This window comes from Taudactylus pleione, unplaced genomic scaffold, assembly GCF_031769625.1.
Source record: "Taudactylus pleione unplaced genomic scaffold, aTauple2 ptg000009l, whole genome shotgun sequence".
In the NCBI taxonomy this organism is placed as follows: domain Eukaryota; kingdom Metazoa; phylum Chordata; class Amphibia; order Anura; family Myobatrachidae; genus Taudactylus; species Taudactylus pleione.
Window position 1 is genome coordinate 6,280,765 of NW_028284412.1, and position 24,531 is coordinate 6,305,295.

Consider the following 24,531-nt stretch of genomic DNA (forward strand, 5'->3'; position numbering starts at 1 on the left):
GGGTCAGTGATGATGTCATGTTTAATGACCGAGGTTTTCCCAGGTACGTCAGAGAACAGCACCCTATTTCTAATCAGAAACTCCTTGACCTCTTGTTGAATTGCCGACAGGGTTTTTGCCACTGTCACTTCGGGAACTAAGGGCCCTGGACTTACTGGAGGGTCTCGGACGGCCGACAGTACCGTTCTATCTTTCCAGGGCTTTAACAGATTTATATGGTATATCTGTTCCGGCTTTCTTTTCCCCGGCTGGTAAACTTTGTAATTGACCTGCCCCACTCTTTCTAAGATTTCAAAGGGCCCTTGCCATTTAGCCAAAAGTTTATTTTCCACAGTGGGAACCAATACTAACACTCTGTCCCCAGGAGCAAAGCTGCGTAACCGAGCATTGCGGTTGTATACCCTCTGCTGTGCCTGTTGAGCCTGTTCCAGGTGCTCTCTCACTATTGGCACTACCGCAGCAATTCTCTCCTGCATTTGAGAAACATACTCAATCACCATTTTGTAAGGACTAGACTGCCCCTCCCATGTCTCTTTGGCAATGTCTAGTAACCCCCTTGGGTGTCTCCCATACAACAAGTCGAAGGGTGAAAACCCGGTGGAGGACTGGGGAACTTCTCTTATGGCCAACAATAAATACGGCAATAAGTAGTCCCAATCCCTAACATCCTTGCCGACCACTTTCCTAAGCATGTGTTTTAATGTCTTGTTAAATCTCTCGACCAGCCCATCGGTTTGGGGGTGATAAACCGAAGTTCTTAACTGTTCGATTTTGAACAGGCGGCATAACTCTTTCATGACTTTGGACATAAACGGTGTACCCTGGTCAGTTAGTATCTCCTTAGGTATACCCAGCCTGCTAAAGACATGAACTAGCTCTCTGGCAATGGTCTTAGTTGACGTATTGAGCAACGGGATCGCTTCCGGGTACCTGGTAGCGTAATCCATTATGACCAGAATATACTGGTGTCCCCTGGCAGACTTCATTAAGGGTCCAACCAAATCCATCGCTATTCTTTCAAACGGCACCTCTATGATAGGCATTGGAACTAGTGGACCCTTAAAATGTGGCCTGGGAGCATGATACTGACACTCAGGGCAGGATGCGCAAAAGTCAGATACCTCTTTATGAAGCCCGGGCCAGAAAAACCTCTGCATTATTCGCTCAGTGGTTTTCTCTACCCCTAGATGGCCTGCCGTTATGACCATGGGCCAGATCCAACACTGTTCTTCTGTAGGCTTTGGGAACTATTAGTTGTTCCACAACATCTTCCCCCTTCTTAGTCACCTGATATAACAAATCCTGACACATTGCCATGTGGGGATAGGACAAAGGACTATCAGGGTCTACGGGTTTACCATCAACTACTTTTACATTCTCCCTGGCTTTTACCAAAGTAGGGTCATTCAACTGCTCCACGGCAAAGACCTCTCTTCTGACCTCTAAATCAGGCAGATGATCACCTGGCCCAACAACACTTCCCACCTCAATGGGAGGCACATCAGTTGGCGGGCCACCGTCACATTCCGCATTCTCTAGTTCGCCAACCATAGTAGAAAAAGGGAATAACTCTGACTCAGAAGAAACTCCCTCCTCCACTACATCGACAACCTTCTCAAATGGATCGGGGTTGTTCACCTCTGGAACAAAACTGCTTTCCCACAACTTTCAGAAGTGAGCAAAGTCTCTCCCCAATATTGCATCGTACACCAGACCATGCACCAAACCCACAGAAACTATAGCAGAGCCACATGGTGTCTCGATGTTCACCTCGGCCGTAACATAATATCGAGTATCCCCATGTATGCAGGTCACACCAACAGTTTTCCCTGTATGCCTTAAGGGGTTCACCAGCTCAGCTTTTATAAGTGTCACCAAGCTACCAGAGTCTAACAGTGCCTCTACTCGGTTGCCATCTACAGTGAGTACACACATGTGCTTATCAGTCTCAGCCTGCCGGTCAGCCGTACAGGCTATCTGTGCAAAGAAAGACCCCCTGCGGTAGACATGAGCAGTATCACATTGCATAGGTTCAGTTGTAAGAGCACAATTAGCGGCAATATGGCCGAAGCCACCACATCGGAAACACTGAGTCATATTAATGTCTAGTCGTTTACGGGGCAAGAACCTTCCCGGCCTGGCAGGCCTGTCTCCAGGTTCTACACCCTCAGTCTTAGGTACATTCCACCGCCCAGCACCCTTCTCCCCTGGAACAGTCTTACCAGTGTCTCTGGGAGTTCGCCGGTGCGCCATCGGGGCTCGGTGGGGCATACTCATCAGCTCCTCAGCCACCACGTACCTCTCCACCAGCTCGACCAACTGGTCCACGGACTTAGGGTCTGCATGGCTCACCCATTTGCGCAGAGTCGCAGGTAATGATCGCAGGTACCGGTCCATCACGACCCTTTCCACGATCTGTGGTCCCGTCAGCGTCTCGGGCTGTAGCCATTTTGAGGACAGATGGACGATGTCATGCATCTGTGAACGTGGAGGCTTGTCCATATGGAACTCCCAGCGGTGGACCCGTTGGGCACGAACAAAGGTGGTGACTCCCAAGCGAGTTAGGATCTCCTGTTTTAGTTTTTTATAGTCCTTGGCATCAGCCAGGCATAAGTCAAAATAGGCCTTTTGTGGCTCCCCAGACAAAAAAGGTGCCACCAGACTTGCCCACTGCTCCTTGGGCCAACTCTCCCTTTCGGCCGTTCTTTCAAATGCGGTGAGATAGGCCTCCACATCATCGCCCAAAGTCATCTTCTGGAGGAAGTGACTGGCTCGTACGGAGTGAGTGGTGGTGGGAGGACCAGTACCAACATCTCTGGGCCGATGGCGATCAGGTGCTGTACCACCTCTTTTATGGCCTGGCTGTTTTCCGCTAAGGCCCGGCGAGTTTCCTCGATGGCAACCTGTTGTTGCCCCTGGGCGGTCTCAAAGGCCAACAGTTGCACCCTGGTGGATTCCTGCTGAGCCCTGGTAGATTCCTGCTGAGCCCTGGTAGATTCCTGCTGAGCTTTGTTCGTCTCCTGCTGAACTGCTGTAGCTTGGAGCAAGGCTTTAATAATGTCCTCCATTTTGTCCTGGGGTGTAGGTTGGAAGCTGAACCTTGCCTCTCTGAGCATTGGCTGACGCCTCCTCTATGGGACTCCAAGGACACAGTGTTATTTCCACACTCACAAATTGGGTGTCTGTCCCTTTAATTTTTAAACGGAAAGTTTTCCTCTCGCTGCAACTTCAGTGTGTGTGGGTGCCCGCATACTCCACCATATTGTGACAGTTAGGTTAGGGGGTCCCTCTCCTGGGTAGAGAACTCCTTCCTTACACACACACAGCAGCAGCAGGGAAGCAGACCAGTCTGGATGCAAGTACAAGCTGGTCGGCGCCAGTCTTTATTGTACAATGTCAGAAATAACACAAAGAAAACATAAACGTAAATCCTAGCCCTGTCAGGGCACTAACTTCACAGGTAGTTCCCTCACTACCAGAACCTGGCAGGGCCTAATGCCCTCGCCAGCAACAAAGCACAGCACAGTACTCACAGATAGGTTTTCCAAGTGTCTCTGAGCAAACTCCCTGTCTGCTCTCCCAGGTGAGGCAATCAGCCTTCAACACACTAGGCTTATATTGGCCACTCTCAGGTGGTAACACAATCAAGCCTGTTACCAGGCTGCGAGAACCAAAACCTGGAGTGGCCATGGGTGGAGCCCTCCCTCTCCTCTCACCCACAACCCCCAGGTCCCAAACCGGCTTTTCAAAAAGCCGAAACTCAAGCCTGCTACACTGCAGACTTTCTACTGGGGGTTTAGAACACATAAGACAGGAATCTGGGACCAATGTACCTGCCACAGACCACTTTACCAGTGATCCTATCACAATATATATATATCTATCTATCTGTATTGTATACTAATTGTTGTAGGGCACGAGATAAGGGTAGGTGGTGTGTGTGTTGGGGGGGGCTGCTGGTGGTTTAGCTCCCCCTGCCACCCGCTGCTTCCCTATGTCGCTCTCTTCTTCTTGCTGTCACCCTCTGCCTTTCCCTGCCACCAACTGTCACTAATCGCCCAGTGTGTACGCACTTATGGTGTGTACACACTGGGCGATTAGGACAGACAATCACTCTCTGCCTCTTCCTGTCACTCTCTGCCTCTCCCTGTCATCCACTGCCTCCCTAGCCACTCACTGCCTCTCCCTGTCATCCACTGCCTCCCTAGCCACTCACTGCCTCTCCCTGTCACCCACTGCCTCCCTAGCCACTCACTGCCTCTCCTGTCACTCTCTGCCTCTCCCTGTCATCCACTGCCTCCCTAGCCACTCACTGCCTCTCCCTGTCACCCACTGCCTCCCTAGCCACTCACTGCCTCTCCTGTCACTCTTTGCCTCCCTAGCCACTCACTGCCTCTCCTGTCACTCTCTGCCTCTCCCTGTCATCCACTGCCTCCCTAGCCACTCACTGCCTCTCCCTGTCACCCACTGCCTCCCTAGCCACTCACTGCCTCTCCTGTCACTCTTTGCCTCTCACTGTATCTCTCTCTCTGCCTCTCACTGTATCTCTCTGCCTTCCGCTGCCACTCACTGACTCCCCAGTCACTCACTGCCTCTCCGTCTCTCCTTGCCACTCTCTGCCTCAACCTGTCACTCTATGATTTCCGCTGCCACCCACTAACTCCACAGTCACTCTCTGCCTCAACCTGGCACTCTCTACCTCTCCCTGTCACCAACTCCCTCTTCCTAGTCACCCTCTGCCTCCTCAGTTATTTTCTGCCTCTCCCTGTCTACCTAGTCACTCTCTGCCTCTCCCTGTCACTTTACCTCTCTCTGTCACCCACTGTCTTCCGTTGCCACTCACTGCCTCCCTATTCACCCCTGCCACCCTTTGTCTCCCCATTTACCCACTGCCTCTCTAGTCACTCTCTGCCTTCTGCTATCACTCACTGCCTTCTTCCACTGTCACCCACTGCTTCCCTAGTCACCCTGTGCCTCTCCCTGCCACCCACGGGCCCCTAACATTGCATTACACCGGGCAGCCCTTCATGTCCCAGTCCAACACTGGTGGTACTAGCAGTGCGGCACCCATTTGTTGCACAGACAATGCTACACTTGTATACAAATATAGTTTTTAGGTGCCTACGTGAGGGAGGTGAGGTTTGGTAAGGGGTGATGGGCACTTATATATTTAATTCTGGCATTGGCAGTGGCTGAGGGGTTTTATACAGTAGGTGATGGGGCCTGGCCTGCTATAATCAGTGAGGGGGGGAGAGCACTTATAATTTCCAATTTAGGATTTTTTTCTTTTAAATGCAACATGCCCCCATATTTTAGCCGTGCCCCCACATTTTAACCGCGCCCCCAATTCAGTACAGGGGAGGGGGGCGCCTTGCTCCGGGCATCATGGAACCTAGCTACACTTCTGCTCTCAGGGTAATGTTCTCACTAACTACACCACTAGCAGCTTACTCTATGAGGTGTTCCAACCTCCTATGATTAATAGTAGCAATGGTGGGGGAAGGGTAAGCGCTCTGTGGTGTGGAATGATGTACTGTTTGTCCCTTATTGTATACAATACTTAATTGGGGTGCCTGATAATAAATATTATATCATATATGCTTGTGGAGTTATATGTGATGGCTGAATCCCAAACTACGAGTTAGCCCCAAGTTATTGATCCAACTGGTCAGCAATAGCTGTAGGCAGAATCTTCAGTTAATACTTATAATCTGTGTGTAAAGTCAATGATGACAAAAATTATGCAGAAGTCAGTTCAGAATTATCAGTATGTCTGCTTGGCAAAAGCTGTAGGCAGTGTTTTCAATAATACTGGACTTGAGGTAAAATCCTAATCCTGTATGCTGCTCCCGTTATTTCTTATTTGTTGCATGCATTGTGAACACCTTCTCTCTCCTCTATTTCACCTTGGGTACCTCAAACAATGAGTGCAGTATTAGGATAGTGTGGACACTGGTGGTGCAGATATAGGTAAGTTGGATGGTACTTACCCTAGCAGCTTCTGCTGGTCCTCCTGGTAACCGGCTCCTGTCCCAGTAGGTGTGAGCGAGAGGGTATATGGTGTTATATACTAATAATGCTACTGATGGGAGTATGGATTAAAGTAATAGGATTTATTAAACAGATGGTGACAATGCCATCAATGTAATCACGTTACGATATAGTATTAAAAAGTCAATAATGGGTGATGGGTGCTGGTCCCAACATGTTTCGTCCACAATTTGGACTTTATCAAGGGCAGATGCGGTCGTCTGCATGTTCCTCTGCTTTATACTCACTTAATAATGATCAATTGTTCATTCGCGGTATTTCCCTGCCGCACTTCCGGGTTCGTCACTTCATCCACTCACGTGACTGTGCCCGCTCACGTGACTTGTCACATGGGTTCCCCGTTGAATACCTATGTTGCGCATGCGTCAAGTTCATGTTGCGGCCACCCTCTGTAAGAGTTCTGCATGACGGCGATGCCCTCTAGTGACTGAATATTCCTTTGGATGCTATGAATGTAATTTCCCTAATGTCTGGTCTTTGGTCTCTGATCCTGGAGGTGGACATCTTGTGGAAGTCTCAAAGTAATACATTCATGTTGCCATTTTTTAAGCCCTCTTTGTGCGGTATTTTGCAGATGTTTTGTTGTCCAAATGTTAATGGTATATAATCAACATATGCTGGATCCAGCCAAAACCTTTACTCTACATGTTTTGCATAAATTTCCAGTGTATTAATAAAATAAAATCGTGATATGCTTAATTTTGAAGGGATATTTTTTTTATAAAAAATTTTTTTTATGGATATATTATTGTTATTAATGTCCATATACGGTGGTGAGTATATGTATAAATCTAATTAGTGCAGCCATTTTTTGTTACATTTATTTTGAATTCCCAAAGTAGTGTATACATCTAATCCAATAGGTTATAAAGAAGATACTTATATTATATGTGACACATCCTATATTTTCAGAAATTCCAATCAACAGTCATATGATTTGATGATTTATTGGCTTACGGGCATCTTTGTGTATTTAGCATGGTCATGGGTCAATATTTAGACCTTCTGGTTGTAAGGTATGTAATCAAAAATCCATCTGTTTATTGCACGATCTAGCTTATCTATCCTATTTTTCCCCCTCCAGTTGTAATGCATCTTTTCAATGCCTGTGAACTTTAATCCTTTTGGATCACTCTGATGTACTAACCTAAAGTGTTCTGATACACTATGGTTTTGGTACCCTTTACTAATGTTTCTGAGATGCTCAGTTACTCTTATTTTTAAGGGTCTTGTGTTGTGTGACCCACATATTGGAGCCCACAAGGGCACTCTAACATGTAGATCACATGGTCACTATCACACGTGATGGTGTCTTTTATGCTATGTTTTCTTAATGTTATTTTGGATGTAATATAATTGATGGGTTTTGTGCTTCTGAATCCTAAATTTCTGCAATTGGAACATCTCCCACAATGGAAGAATCCCTTCGACGCCGGATGCCCCTCTATTGTGCTCTGTTTCAATTCTTTTATTTCTTTTAAGTGATTATGAGTTAATTTCTTTCTCAAGTCTGGAGCTTTCCTGAATACGAGATCTGGTCTATTGGGTGGTATTTGGTTTAGTTTATCGTCCATCTGGATAATGTGCCAGTGTTTTTGTACAATAGTCTTGATTTTGGGGCCTGCTCCACTGTACTCTGTGATGAAATATACTTTCTCACTATTTTTGGTGCATAGTTTAGTCGAGTCTTTTAACAGTGAATCTCTTGATGTGTCTTTCAATGTATTGTAAGCTGTCTCTACCTCTCCCATATTGTACTTCTTTTGTCCAAATTGATGTTTAAGGTTTTCTCCTTGTGTGACGTAGTCTTCCATATTCGTGCAATTGCGTCTTAGTCTGGTAAATTTACCCTTTGGTATACCCTTAATCCATTTTGGGTGGTGATTACTTCTAGCTAAAATGTAGCTATTTACATCAACTGTCTTATGATCTGTTTTAGTCAGAATCATAGAATTTTCAATAAAAATATCTAAATCTAAGAACTGTACTTCTCTTTTGCTATAGTTGGCAGTAAACTGCAAGTTCCTATTGTTGTTGTTGATGTATTGTATAAAGTTTTGTAGTGATGTTTCATCCCCTTTCCAAATAAATATCACATCGTCTATATACCTCCGCCAGAGAACCAAACTCGCTTCTAGCTCGGGGTTCGACCAGATCTTATCGTCTTTCCAGCGACTCATGAAGAGATTCGCATAGCTCGGAGCAAATTTGGTTCCCATGGCGGTACCTCTCCGCTGCAGATAGAATTCCCCCTCAAACCACATGAAATTATGTGTCAAGATGAACTTTATCCCATCTAAGATAAAGTTTACCTGTTCTTCTTTGAGTTCTGGATCTTTCTAGCTACTAGGGTAAGTACCATCCAACTTACCTATATCTGCACCACCAGTGTCCACACTATCCTGATACTGCACTCATTGTTTTATGGTACCCAAGGTGAAGTAGAGGATAGAGAAGGTGTTCACAATGCACGCAACAAATAAGAAATAATGGGAGCAGCATACAGGATTAGGATTTTACCTCAAGTCCAGTATTATTGAAAACACTGCCTACAGCTTTTCAGCTTTTGCCAAGCAGACATACTGATAATTCTGAACTGACTTCTGCATAATTTTTGTCATCATTGACTTTGCACACAGATTATAAGTATTAACTGAAGATTCTGCCTACAGCTATTGCTGACCAGTTGGATCAATAACTTGGAGCCAACTCGTAGTTTGGGACACAGCCATCACATATAACTCCACAAGCATATATGATATAATATTTATTATCAGGCACCCCAATTAAGTATTGTATACAATAAGCGACAAACAGTACATCATTCCACACCACAGAGCGCTTACTCTTCCCCCACCATTGCTACTGTATACAGATATTTCACATTCTTTTTGCATTGTGATTTAAACGCATGTGTTTATTAATATTTATATTTTGTTCTTTGTTATTTTGAAGTACTGACATTGATTAGTTATGTCAATTATTTTTATATATAATATTTATGACAAGGATATTTACAAAGCTAAAGTTGGCAACCCTAGCCATTATGCTACCTTACAATAGGCACAGGTCTCCCATTCAGTGTGCAGTTAGAATGTCTATATTGTGATGATCGATACCAGATTTTAGGGATAAGGTTAAGCTGCAGATAGGGATAAGGTTAAGCTGCAGTTAGGGATAAGGTTAGGCTGCTATGATGATAATTACATGCAAGATCACATTTCAACATTCTAATTGTCATTATGTCAATGTCGACATACTGTATATGTTGACATACTGAATGTTGACTTAATCTACCACACTCTCTGATTCTACTATTTATCTCACTACTACCTTGAGTCATCTCACTGACCAAATTGTACTGTATTTGTTATATGTTTAAGTTGTATATTACTAAATTTTGTATGAATTTCCATTGCTCTCGTAGAGGATATTTACTACATTTATCTTAGTACTGTACATACAAAAATGTTTGCATGTAAAAAAATAAAAACATTAATTTATACACAAATGTCTTATGGAAAATATCAGCTTGTTGCTGCATATGTAGCAGTTTTCAAGTAGCAGATATGGGTTCAACATAAAGACAATAGAAGTAATGCAAGGGGTTAAAAAATAAACAGAATTCAGGAGCCAGTGAAGTAATCAAGACAGACGAAGGTCAAGATCCAGACACAAGATGAAAAGGAAAAGGGATTAAAAAAAAACATGGATAAGTGAAAGTATTATAATGCATGGATAAATATAAAAGAGGTAATGAATAGGAAAAGAACAGCTCCATTAGAATAGCTCAGAGAGCTCATAAACATCTTTCCCTTTTCTATGATAATTATGTTTAAAACAGCACTTTGACTGTTTGTTGTACCAATCACTTATAGATATAAAGGTTTTGCTGAATTCACTTTTAAATCAAGAATTTATACTCAAAATTCAAAATCATTATACACTCAAATACCATTACTCTTGATGAGAATGTAAATTTTAAAGAGCAACAAAGCATAACAGATTGTCACATATAATGTAGCACTAAATAATGCAAGGCAGAATGACCTTGGACTATTGCCACCACTAAATGTTGTTTGGCAGAAAATGAAAATCCACAGTCCAAAGTCATCTAACAATTGAAGAGTGAGCATATTTAATGGTAAGCAATCGTGAGTACATTTTATGGGATGAGTGTCATTTGTCCTTACCAATCAGCAGTATATTTAGCCTATGTGAAAATGTCTTACTGATGCCAAAACAGGATATATGTTATATTTTGTGGTGTCATTGCATGTGATGTCTTTAAAATTTCATTTATGACACATTAATAATGCTGAAAAAAATGGAACTACTTGTATAAGTGTAACATCACCTTAAGTGCAAGAGATAGAGGGTCTGATTCTGAGACGCGTGCAAAAGCATATGCAGGACTTTCTATTGGTGGTCGCTGTTATGAGTTTATGCAAATGCCGATGCAAACTCCTTTTGTGCACAACCATGTGGCCGCTTGTGTAAATGCCTCACATGCCTAGTGGGAAATCAGTATCAGCTAATTCTATTCTCCTCCAAAAATGGGGGTCACTGTTTGCCTATGCAACTAAAGAAAAAAGTAACAAGATATACAATTAAGAAATGCAAAGAACTGTTACCAGTATTAAACCAACAAATAATATTATATTATATAATAACACAAACAATATAAAGAATTGTAATAAATCTCGTCGCACAAGATGTCAAGAATTGCAATAATAAGCTTTGTATATATTGAAACTCAGCAGTCTTTTGAAGGAGCCAAATTTACTGAGAAGATAAGAATTATATATAATCTAACCGGGTGATCAAGTTGAGTCTCAGTCCATTAATCAACAATACAGCCAGCTGGTTATAAGAAAAAGTTAGCATGAAGTACAAATGGGGTACTAGCGGAAGGGTTAGGGTTAGGCTTTAGGGAAGGAGGATATGGTTTAGGGTGCGAGGAGGGGGAAGTTAGGTTTAGGCACTGGGGGGAGGTTAGGTTCAGGCACCAGGTAGGGTTAGGGTAGGGAGACGGGGATAGTTAGAATACCTACCAACAGGTGTCGGTATCCTAACCCTGTCGGGATCCCGGCTTTGGGATTTTGACCGTTGGGATACAGAGCGATTGGATCCCGTACCCATCCCGTACAAACAAGCTCTTTGGTCTGGAATATGACTCCTGGTGACAATTATAAACAGCAAACCAGCTGCATATTCATTGGTGTAGTTAACGGAGTTGATATCGCCACCTTATTACTTAATTGAGCTCAATAGTATAGGTACAGTATCTTTGAGTATATTAATTTAGAGATCTTCTCCACTGGAACAAAGTTGCTTTAACAGCTCATGTAAACGTTTCTGAGCTTATAAGTGTCTACATTGTTTCCAGCGGAACTGATCAGGAGTAATTTTAGGCTCCTTTTAAACATCTGTTCACCATCAGTAGCTGCAAGCAATCCCTAATGAAGTAATTTTGCCTGTCTATCTCTAGTATCAAGTAAAATCATTTATACACATAAAACCATACAGGGCATCACTTAAAGCATAAAACTTTAACTACAGATATTCAAAGTATTAACTGAATTATGAAACCAAAACTAATTTTTAATATCATAGCAACACTGTGACAAGATATCAGGAAATTTTATATAATAAAACAGCCCATATAGTCAAAGTTACTCTATGGATCATCAGGTTGAGTAACTCACATGCACCATTCATAAAAGCTGTCAATCATAGGTCTGTCTCAACATTGTATCTTTCATAGTGTATATCTAATGCCGAACCATCACTAATAGAACTGTTAGCTAGTACTGTACATATACACTACATTCTAAATGGTATGCTATTAAGTTTATTATGATTAGACTACTATTTAACAAAAGGTGTTGTTGTTATGCCCATGCAAGTAAGCAAACATATTTTAGAACTAATATTGTCAATAGTTTAATCATATTGCAGCTGATGCAAAGATGTTGGCAAATTGGGCATAAGTACATCTAGGCTGTATTTGGGCAATTCCCCATACTGCCAACACAGGGGTCGCGGAATTGGATCAATCCAACATGTTGGATATTCTTTATTCCTTGATTCTGACATGAAAATTATCAAAATTGGCTAGTCTGGGATTTTTAACATGTTGAATTTCCCTAATTCTCCGACGGATTGCCGTTCATCGATGTCTACCGATTGACAGGTTTCGATCGCTGATTGGCAGATAGGATCGGCAGAACAAGGAATCATGCTGTAGATGTATGGCCAGGATTACTAAAAAAACAAACAAGAAATATATGCAGATTCATAGACATCTGCAGATGCACCTCACCAGGCATATGTGCCTAGTTTATGACAATTCTTCATCATCATCAACATGTATTTACACTTGCCCTGTAGCAGGCACACAGAATAGGTCACCTAGCAGATATATATGTGTGTTTCTGCCACATTTGTGTTAACATGCTTTCACTGTAAGAACGCCGCTTACATAACCCGTCCAATTTCTCTGGCACAAGTGCAAGTGATAGAATCATGCAAGTCTGCATACATACATATATGTGTACCCACCTCAGAGCTATTTCACACAAGATATGAAAACTGGCTTACCTTTTATTATGCATAAAGCCCATTATGTGAGCTGTGTTCAAATCAGTATGCAGACAGCATCAACATAGTCACTCACCTTATGCAATACTACTGAAAACAACCAAAACAATATTATCTTACAATTTAAAGTTTCAGGTACACTTAAACTTAGGTTTATCTATACGGTAATTAAATATTACCACAAAGAGGAAACTACAATGGACATGGAGATAAAATGATTAAACAGTTACTATTTTGACTTACTGTAGTTTATAAGTTGTCAAACAGATACAAATAATAAGATTTCATACAGAAAATTCCCCCCAAAAGTCACAAAATCTATTTATATTTCAATACTTTGCAGTACAATATGAGATCATTACATACAATGATATGTTCATACTACATACATAGTAAAGACTATTCTAATGTTTATTTCATTCAAGGTTACAAGCTGTCTAAAAATAGAATCTGATCCAATCAGATACTAGGCACAATTGTATCAGGTCTTGCATTGAAAAGCATGTTTTCGTGAACTTCCCTCTGGAATTTGGATCACTGACAATGTTAAAGATCTCTATCTATCTATCTATCTATCTATCTATCTATCTATCTATCTATCTAAATACATAGATTAAATGACACTCCACGAAAATATTAACACAATATTCACACAATAACTGCAGAAAACATTAATAGCAAAATAGGAATTGCTGTGAGAATATATTCCTGGAGTCCCTGAATTTTATCTTATTACTGCAGTTGTATTATAATACTAATCTTAAATAATGTAAGCAACTACATTGGGCCTGCTTTTGGATGATTCAAAGCAACTGTAACTCAAAGCATTTATATCACTTGCTGTCTTAATATTTTTTTTCTGTAAATGTATTATTCAATGTATGTATGGTATACCTCATACAATTTATACTTACTCTCTACTAAATATATCACATAGCTTACTTTACAATTACAAAAACTATAAAGTATATACTATATTCAGGCAGGATTGAATTGTATTAAAATGTACCACTTCTATGTGTAATAAAAATACAGATCCACAATCTTGTAACACAACTATAATGACCTGCAAGTTCAGGAGCTAGTCACATTTTATTTAACTGAAAAGTACCATCTAATATTTCTAAAAATGTATTGTTACTTTCTTTAGTTTTTCTAAAACAAAAATAAATAATAATAATAATGAGTGTTGACATACCTGATAACCCTTGCTAAGCCTTATAAAAAAAATAAGTGTTTATTCAGAAAAATAATTTAAATATTTTGGTAATATTCACATACTATATCCTGTGGTTGGAGTATTTTTTAAGGTTTGATCTTTCTCTGTGGGTGCAGTTGTAATAATATATTGTATGGTTGTTCTTTCTACATTTGGATTACAGGACAGTCGGCATATACAAAGGAGATTAAAAAATGTAAATGTTTTTTTGCAGCCATTAAAATACATTCCAAATTATCATGAAAGAGAAATGATTATTAGCAAATAGGTAAGGAAGTTTGAAAAGGCATTTATTTAAGGGATAGGGATAAAGTGGATGGGGGAGCAATTGTGTACCTATCAAAAAAAATTATCCTGAAAAGTTTGGATAATGATTATTCTAATATGGAGATTGGCAAATGTAATTTTCATAAGCACTTGTGTTGAGATACCTGTAGTTAGGCATACAATATCCTTGAAATTGCATAAGATTAATTATTTCACACACTGTTTTTTTTACCCACCATTGCCTACCTACTGTAAATCATAGAAATCCTTTGTCATCCTTTAATTTTGACTGTTGAATGTTTTAGTTAATATTTCTTCTTATGATATTATATCTCCTAAATAATACATTAAACACACATCACATTTTTTAATTTAACTTAATGGGAAGAAGCACATGCATAAACACATATTTTTAACCTGTGATGTTGAATCAAAATGCACTAATATTCCTCATAGGAGAAATCTAATTTAACTAAAAGCTTATTGGATCCTGATGTCAAGATAGAGGCATAACTTGAATTTATTTTTAATACAATTAAATATAATTTGTCACATAACTATTTTTTTTATTCGACTTCTTATTTACAGTAACTCAGGACTGCCATGGGCACTATAGTCACTCTGAGCTTTGTCAAACTGAATATGGGCCGCTTCGAACAAGAATATATATCTAGGATGGCCTACAAGAGATAAATCTAGTGCACTATGAAACCAATTAAGACATTTTAGTTTTAATCTGGGCTGGGAGCACACAATCTATTGATGAACCTCACTCATCTTAATGGCAATAATTATAATCTTAAATTAACCAACAAATATTACTTATTGCACATACAGTTTTTGGATATCACTCACTCACTCAGCCTCTGAGGACACCATAAGTACTGAAACATATAATAAGGAAGGTGATTATAATCATTTTATACAATATTCCTAAATATCAGTTATTAAAAGAAACTGTTCTGCTGATGACGACATAGCTAAGTTATTATCTGAGAAAGATAAGATGGATACTTACAATCTTATATCACAGTCTAAATTGTCTAAAAGGAAGACTGATAGGTAATTTGTGTCAAAATAAAATTTGTATTCTCATACAAAAGAATAATAAATACAAACCTCATATTACAGTGTTGGAACCTTTATCATGCTAACGCTTAAATAATATTCAAAAAAGACAACACTTTATGATTAAAAAAAACAAAACAAAAGTAAGAACACATTTTTAAGTATATTAGATTATACTTTTCACTTAATACCAATTTTGTTAGCTTCTAATCTTGCAGGTTGTTATACGTGTGGTAAAAGATTATGTTTTGCCTGTAATTTTATTACTCATAGCTGTGCTCATTTAAATAGAAAATAGCCCATTCTAAAATTAACAAATATGGTTTAGCAGTTGCAAATAAAAATCTGATATATTTAATAGACTTTAGGTGTAAACTACATTTTAATGGCTCGTTCACAAGCACTTTGAATGACAGGTTCTTTGAACATATAAAAAATAATCTGTAAAAAACTCCCTACCTACAGCATCTCCAGACATTTTTGTATCTATCATGATAATAATACACAAGGATTATCCCTTAAGGATATTGAACATGTTAATGAAACAGCAAAAGGAAGGGATAAATCTAAAATGATGTGCTGTAGAAAGGCTTATTGTATTTTCAATTTCAAATGCATATCTCAATGATAGTATTGAATATAATACATAATAATATAATATTCAGTGTTGCATTTTCCGCAACTTCAGTATAGTTTTCTATTTGAGCTGTTAAAATAAATTAAAAACTATAATAATGTACATGCTTTATTATATTTTTATAATTCAAATTAAGTATATCTTAATTTCCTGTAACCACTGTGCCTTATTATGTTTCAGAATGTTTTTCCTTGATCACATGTCTCTAACATTGATTGATTTAATTAATTTATAATTTTTCACTTCAAAATATTGTTGCAAAATACAAATCTGGTTAATTTAGCAAGATCTTAAATATTCCATGGATGAAAAATTGTTGTACAGTAATATTTATTATTATTATTATGATGACGATGATGTGTGGCTAATAACAAGGTTTGAAAACAGCAATAATTATTGGTAATAGAAAAATTATAATAAAAATTTTTGAATGTACATTACTTTGGATAATTTATGTATATCTGTCAGATAATATCTTTGTTATTCATTTTCCAATACAGTTACCTTTCCATATGAAAGTTTTTTAACTTTTTTAAATTAATTTATTTGAAATAAACAAGATTGTATATGAGATGTGGCTATCAATTGCTGGTGGTGGGAGGGGACATTCAAAACAAAAAAAAGTCCTCTTTGGAATGTTTTTTCTTATAGTCAAATGATATAATATCATACAACATACATGTTTCTGAATATTGTAAATATTATTTTGCATATAAGTAACTTGTGAGTGTACTTGTAGCATATTGTTCTTCAATACTCTGTTATTTAATTATCACTTGTACAGAGAAGAAGCTCTTCTGGCAACTCATTTTGAATCGGTTGATGACCTCCTCTCATCCTTCGGTCCAGTCCGTGACTGTTCCTTCAGTAATGGTGGCTGCTCACGCAATTTCAAGTGTGTCTCAGAGCGCAAGGTCGACTCCACAGGATGTGTGGTAAGTCCATTGATGTAGATATGGGTTAATTGTTAAACTTTAATTCTGATTGAAATGACAACACCCAAATCAATACATTGTAAATTATTATATAATCCCCTATGGTGTCAGTCTTGGCCAGATTCAGTAGAGAGCTGTAAGAAGGCTTTGCCCCCTCCCACCACTCTCAGCTCTCAATAGATGTTTGACAGCCCCTAATCCAAGCTGTCCCTGGAAAGAGCTGTAACTCTCTTAATGCAGAGAAGATCTATAAATTAAGACTGTATGCTCTCCAGAGCCCTGTCTTTTAGCATACAGAGCACCCCCCTACCCCCCTCAACTCTACACCATCCTTTTCCCAGGTAAGGAGACAGAGATACATAGGAGGAAGAAAGGACAGAGAGTGCAAGACATGGGGGAAAGAGAAAGGAAGACCTAGGAGAAATAAAGCATGTCAACACCCAGCACAACACTTACAGTTACCGATTCAGTTCCAATTGTTTTACGCATTTTGCATTCTCGTGACCTGTCGAATGACAGGTCCAAAATACTAGTTATTAATATTATTATTACTATTATTTCACTTATCCATATTCTAAAATTATCATCTCATTATGATCAATGCAAATAATTGCAAAATACAGCAGGCCAAATATAATAGGGTGAGAGTTTAGAAAATGTGAGAGTTTATAGGAACATAAATACAGAAATCATAACATATGCAGGAATGCAGGTAGTTTATTTTAAACTAGCTATGTCCTAGTATCAAAGGTTCTAACCAGAGACAACTGCTAAAGGTATTCAGTATGACCACCAGCCGGTTCAAATCCCGGCAGCAGCATCCCAGCAGCAGTGAAAATCCAGATGATCCCAAGGTAAGTATTCCCTACCCTATTCTACCCCCTAACCCTCCCTTAGGGGTGCCTAACCCTAACCTCCCCCCCAAGTGCCTAACCCTAATCCCCCCTTTAAGTGTCTAAACCTAACCCCCCCTTCCCCACCACTTCCCCTGCTAAAGGGGGCTAATCGATCTTCATGATACTGGAGCTTTTGAGAATTATCCAAGGAGGTGGAAATGCCATTTATTTCATTGTCATTGAGGAATGGTGTGCAAGTATACTTAAGAGTCAATGGGAGTCAAAATACAGTAAACAAATGAAAATACAGTATAAATGAAAACATTTATACTGTACACAACTTGATTAATAATATAAATATTTGTATAAGTACTTATTCTACATACTGTATCAGCGTGAGATTCAGTGTTACTTATATACCGTATTTGATAACCAGGATAGCCCTGACATTAGCCATCTCTTAACTACCATCAGGTATATGCAGCTATCCAGCATATTGCAGGGTTTGTAAAAAGCTCCATTAATGCAGAATCTTCAACAACTGTTGCTCACCACCAAACACTGTTGAATTCAGGTGAAAAGGGGGGTAATGAGCGCTCACCTGTGTATGTGTGTAATATGCAAACTAATGAATGAGCTGTAATGAGGTATGGTTTATAAACCAAACACAGAAAGAGTGAGTACAATTCTACTTTATTACTGTACATTCAATGTTGACCTAAGTGTTGTACCATAAGGTACTTAAAGTTACTCTGCACTACCCTGTTGGGTGTAATCTTGGCCCAGCTAGCCATTTAAAATGAACTCTTGCATGATAAAACTCCACACTGGAATGTTCTGGAGCTTTGGAGATGCACTGGAGACACGCAGTAGGAAATAGGAATATTAGCAAAATGAAAGAAAATCAGGCCTGGTGTATTATATCCTGTTCTCCTGACTGTCCCTGCACCTGTCTTGGCTGCTGGCTAGGGGACACTGTCCTTCCTTCCTTGGCATGTCGCAGTGGATTCCTCAATTGGTGATTCATCACCAGCAGGTTGCTGTTTTGTGAGGCCGGGTTCTCTGTTGCTCTGTGGCCTGGTTTTGTTGGCGGCTCCTGTGGCTGCCTGGTGGTGCAGTGTTGGACTGCTGATTTTCTCCTAGCTCCCCAATGGGATCTTTGGTGTCCTGGCCGTGGTGGTTGATGACTGCCTTCCCCACTAGCTATTGTCTTTGTGCTCTGCTGCCTGGGGCATTCTGAGACTAGGTTGCTGCCATCTTGGACCCACTCTGCACTGTGATTGTCTCCATTTGTCTCCTGGTGGTCTGGTGCCTCTGAGCTGTGGCGATACTCACCCTCTAATCCTCTGGTTCCAGCATTGTGCTCCTTGGGCTGCTCCACTGCCTGCTCCCCCAGACATCTTTGCTGGTTTCCTTCATTGAAGGGCTGCCTAGAGTCCTGGTGGCCATTTTAACTCTACAGACCCTGCAGGTTAGATTCTTGAAGCCTCCTTGCCTCCACAATGGGCTGCAGCTGCTCCTATTCTCTCTTTCAAACCAGGGACTGTCATTTCTCCTGTTCTCAGTTGATCTTCGATACTGGAGTCTGCCTGTGTTGTGGTGCTACAATTTCTGCTTGATTTAGTCATCTCCTCAGCTGTCCCTCTACTCGCTTCTCTATTGTCTCCTGTTTCCCTGCCATAGTTTTATACCTGCCTCTGGTGGACTAGATACTTTATTGCTCCCTGTGTTGCTCTGCCATGGGTAAATATGGCCATGCTGCCAAAATGGAAAAATTGACTCGCTCTTCTCAAGCCCCGCCCTGCAAACTGACCTCTCTTCAGGTAGTCATTCTTCACCTCTGCACACTTCCTCTGGTGGTACCGACAGTACGCCCACTCCTTCTGTTCAACTGCATCTCCAGTATATTACTGCCCAGAACAGAGGGTTACTGTTAAGAATGGAGAACTTCAATTTGATATTTATCGGTTCAGACATGATCTTCAAAAAATTTGACAGCAGTTTGGGGAGGTTGAGCACCACATCTCTAAACCTTGAGGACAGTATGTCTCCTATGAAAAACCTACTGGTCGCCTCTAAACTGGCTGCAGTTAAATCCAAGTTATCTGTCATGGATGGTAGACTTTGGAGTTATAATCTAAGATTGTGAGTCTTCCTACAAATCTTCAGGAATGGATTGTGTCTGTCTTTGGTAGGTGGACACTATTATCTCTTCAACACCCCAACAGAAACTGAGGACTGGCTTGATCAGCAACCTAAAAGTCCTCGCTGATCCTGCTTACGTGATGCACTTTGTGTTTCTTTATTTCCCCTACCAGTGTGCCTTTTAATCTATCCATATTGTATTCTTTGTGTGGGGTTCCATTAGTTAAAGGCCCTTAAGCACTCTTGTTACATTTTAGAATTAAGTTACTCAATACTCTCTTTTCTAATTAGAGTGCTGGCCATTCACAACTTGATCTGCCGGCTTCTTCTTTGCTTGTAAATTATACTGGATGGCTTTGTAGTTTACAAATCATGGGTGAATACTCCCACATGAATCCTAAAGAAAGCATCCATAGGGGTATTGAAAAAAAGGAAAACCATTTTTTGGGAGGGCACAACTTATAACATGCTGATAATGGTGAACAAGCCCCACTGACCCAGGTTGAAACGCGTGTCCAGCAGCATCAGCATTCCCGTCGGTGCCGACAGGGACTCAGACTCTATCATCCTATTAGAGGAAGTATCCCGGTTACTATGCAGGTTTCATTACATTAAGGTACTCAATATTTCCTTTCCCTTCATGTTAGCCACTCTCTCATCTGGTCCAGGGGAAGCACCCTGCAATACTTTATAAGGGTACACGCCGGCTAACACTCATACGGACAGCAGAAGTTGTGTTTCTTCCATCTCAGTTGATGATGCTGATAATCTAACCCCTATTGCTGCATGTTCACTTCCTACAGGCACACATCCAAATGTGGGGTATGATATACAGCAACACAATTACTTCTGTTTCTATACTAGCGACTCACTCATTAAACGGTAACTGAGCTTAGCGATATACACTGGTGGGCAAAATTGTGGACACATTTTGAAATTTGAATGTTTTTCAACTTTGAATGCTTATAAAAACGGTTTCACTTCACGCAGTGCAATGATTCATATATCAAATGAAAGGAAATTTAATTCTGAATTCAACACAATAAATAGAGGTCAAATATTTGTATAACAAGGGAAGTCATGTTACTTTCAGTCAGACAAAGAAGCACAGATGCGTGAGCATCAAGAAGCGAAATGTCGTACCAGCTACTAACAGCCAGCTGGAATCGTCGTTCTGAGGACCAAATCAGATGTCAAGTTCAAAGGTGGTAAAGGTCAGTTTGGCTGTTTCATTTTGCAGAATAAAGTTGGTTACTGAAGTGCAATTACGGTTGGATGTTTGTGTGTATTGTTTAGTGCTATTGACGGTGTAAAAAATAAATACAACAATGTCGTCCAGGCAAAGTGGTGACTGATCACCCAGGAAGAGATCCAGGATTGTGGCGTTACATGAAAATGGACTTTCGTATGCAGCAATTGCGAGAGAAATTGGTGGGAATGTGACAACATCAGGAGTACGAAAGTTTTGTTTACACTATCAGGAAACACAATCTATACAAAACAAAGAAGGAAAAGGCCGTAAAAAGTGCACAACAGCTGATGATGATAGGAGAATAAAATGACTTTGCGTCAGGGACAGATGGATGTCATCTGCGGCCATCAGCAGTGAACTGAGTGCAACTGGTGTTTTTGTCAGTGCAGGAACGGTACGGAGAAGACTAACGGAGGTTGGCCTAAAAGGTAGGATTCCCCGAAAAAAGAAACAAATACAGTGGGCAAAAGAACACATTGCATGGACAGAAGGTCAGTGGACACAAGTGATATGGAGTGACGAAACTAAGATATCGATATTTGGTAGTGATGGGAGAAAATATGTGAGACGTTGCATCCAGATTGCATGCAAGCGACAACAAAGAATCCTACAAGTGTTATGATCTGGGCATGTATGACAGAAGATGCTGTAGGCTGCCTTTATGTCATAGATGGCACACTGAACAGTAGAAAGTACATTGATGCCATCCTACAACCAAAGCTTCTACCTTCTGTCAGGGATCTTTTTCCAGATAATGCCCCATTTTTTTTCCAGCAGGATTCAGCTCCCTGCCACACTGCACAGATATGCAAACAGTGGTTCACGGAGAATGACATACAGGTGCTGGGATGGCCAGGAAACAGCCCAGACCTGAACCCCATAGAACATTTGTGGTTCTGTTTGAAAAAACTGGTACATCTAAGGCGTCCATCCAATAAAAGACAATTAATTGAGGCTATAATTGTCTCATGTCACCACATAATAAAGAAGGAAGTGCTCCAAACATTGGTTGGCTCAATGCCACATCGCTGTGCTGCTGTCTTGAAAAATAAAGGATACCCAATGAAATACTGATAGGACAGTAACATCATAAGTACACATTGTTTTCACTGCATAACTTCCCTTGTAATGCAAATATTTGACCTCTGTTTATTGTGTTGAATTCAGCATTACATTTAATTTCATTTGATATATGAATCATTGCACTGCATGAAGTGTAACAGTTTTTATAAGCATTCGAAGTTGAAAAACACTAAAATTTCAAAAAGTGTCCGCAATTTTGTCCATCACTGTACCTCTCGATTTTTTCTATTGCTCATGATGCATTTACCTAATATGTGCTTTCAGCAATGGGTTGCACAAAGATGCTGATCATTTGTGGTATATGACCTGCATTCAGGGCCGTAGCTAGGGTAGTGCAGCCGGTGCCATCGCACAGGGCACCACAGGTCAGGGGGCGCTGTTTGGGCCTGTCAAATTTCTGTTTATTATCCTTCTCACTTGTAGCTTCCTCTTATTTCATCCCCAGCATCTACTGGTCTCCCCTATCACTTCCCTGGCTTTTCCACATGAGGCCATTCCCCTTTTTTGGGTGCATTATGTTCCTTTGAAAAATGAGGGGGGCGCCAATGCTCTCTCTGGCACAGGGCACCAAAAAGTCTAGTTACGGCTCTGCCTGCATTAACAGATGTATCTGTAGTTACGAATCATGCCTCATACTTTATGTATTGAGAGAGTCATAATTGAGGAGCTCATTCAGACCTGCTCGCTTAATGCGATCGCTCGCAGCCTGCTTATGCAAATCCAGTGCACACCCAGCAAGGCAGGCGATCGCACGGCAATGCATTAGCATGCCCACTATGTCTTGGCGTGCGATCACTTAGTGTATGAAGATGCCCAATAACCATTCATAAGATGCCCACATGCGCACGTCATCTCCTGGAAGTGCATTAAAACATTGGTACATCGAGCACCATCGGATGCGATCGCAGTGCTTGAGGTTGACAATACCCTGCCGCAAGCACTGCGATCACTTCAGTGTGAAATCACACCAAGTGACGTGTAATATGATGCTGCCTTTTAATTATGCACGCCTCTGAAACGGCGTTGCAATACTCAGGCACGCCTGCGTTCGCACCTCCTCTCCCCCCATTTCTAGTGGTCTGCCCCTGTCACCACCCACAAATGGCCTCTCCTGTCACTCACTCTGCGCTGGGCTGTCTATGCGCAACGAGCAAACACATTCTGATCTTTCACAGTGGTTTGCGCACGTGCATTGCAATGCATACGCATGCACAGGTCACAACTGTCAGCTACGAGTGTTCGCATCGTAGCGAGCGGGTCTGAATCAGCTCCTGAGTGCTTTCTATTAGTTTTGTTTCTACAAAATTGCCAATTTAAAACCTGTTTTTGTCCTGCAAGGTGTTAACTATCTCTGATCTCACATATAAAGGCCCCCATACATCAGCAATCTGAAAACCACAATTGAACAATTTGAAGATTTGTTGCCCGATTTTAGGATTTCCCAATCTAGCAATCTGCGCTCATACATTACAGATCTTTTTCAGCAAACACAGATCTGCCAATCTTGAAAAGCCCATCATTTTACTAGTAACGGTCTGCAAATCTGCTGATCATCTCCATACACTAGCAATCTACAGCCCCAATCCATCTGTGAAATCCAACATGTTGAACAAACTGATTTAACAATTCCAATCACTTTTTGGTTCCGTTTGGGAAAAACATACATATATTGCTTCACCTGACCATGTGTTAATAGATATTGATTATTATACTCTGTTTTTTGGGTGAGAGCAACCTTCTAATCTGCATTCTAAGTATTGTGACAGACCGGATTGTCTAATTTTCTTGTCAAACGAGCAGCAACAACATGTGATAAGTGATACTTGTCACAATTTGCAACAGAACAAATTACGTGCAACCAGTAAAATGCATGTTATACATTTGGAGGGACACTGACACTCCTTCAGTAATGTGTTAATAACTTGTGATGTGTGACCTGCTGGAATAGACGAACCTGCTCTTACAATTCATGCCTCATACCGTATGTATTGAGAGTGGTATAATTAGAATATAACTATTGTTTCAGCACATTTTGATAACTTAAAACTCTTTGTGCTGTGAAATAGCCTTGATTATCCTTGACATCACATGCTAGTACTGTACAAAAAAAAATTTTTCTTCATGTGAGAATAATAGATGTGAAATGCTCCACATGACCATACGTTAATACATATTGTTTTTCTGGTGAGAGCAAACTTTTCATTCTCTACGATCTTGTAATGACTGAGATAGATCAGAATGTTAATTTATTTTGGCAAACATAGCAGCATTAATATGCAACAAGTGATAACTGTTACCCTGCATGACATATTGTTATGAATCTGGAGGGATACTGATACTCCTGTATATTCTTGCCTCAATATTTCCACCAATATTTATAAACAGTGTTTATGTGATATCAAATGTATTCAGAATATCCATCATCACATTGTGTG

The 24,531-nt window shown here is 40.4% G+C and overlaps 1 protein-coding gene across 1 annotated transcript in view; it reads left to right on the forward strand.

Annotated features, from left to right (window-relative positions):
* Positions 1 to 24,531, forward strand: part of ASTN2 (astrotactin 2) — a 567,587-nt gene that overhangs the window by 278,964 nt on the left and 264,092 nt on the right. Inside the window, exon 10 of the mRNA XM_088467057.1 lies at positions 16,630 to 16,780. Coding sequence (XP_088323183.1) covers positions 16,630 to 16,780 — 151 coding nt within the window. The remainder of the gene's footprint in view (positions 1 to 16,629; positions 16,781 to 24,531) is intronic.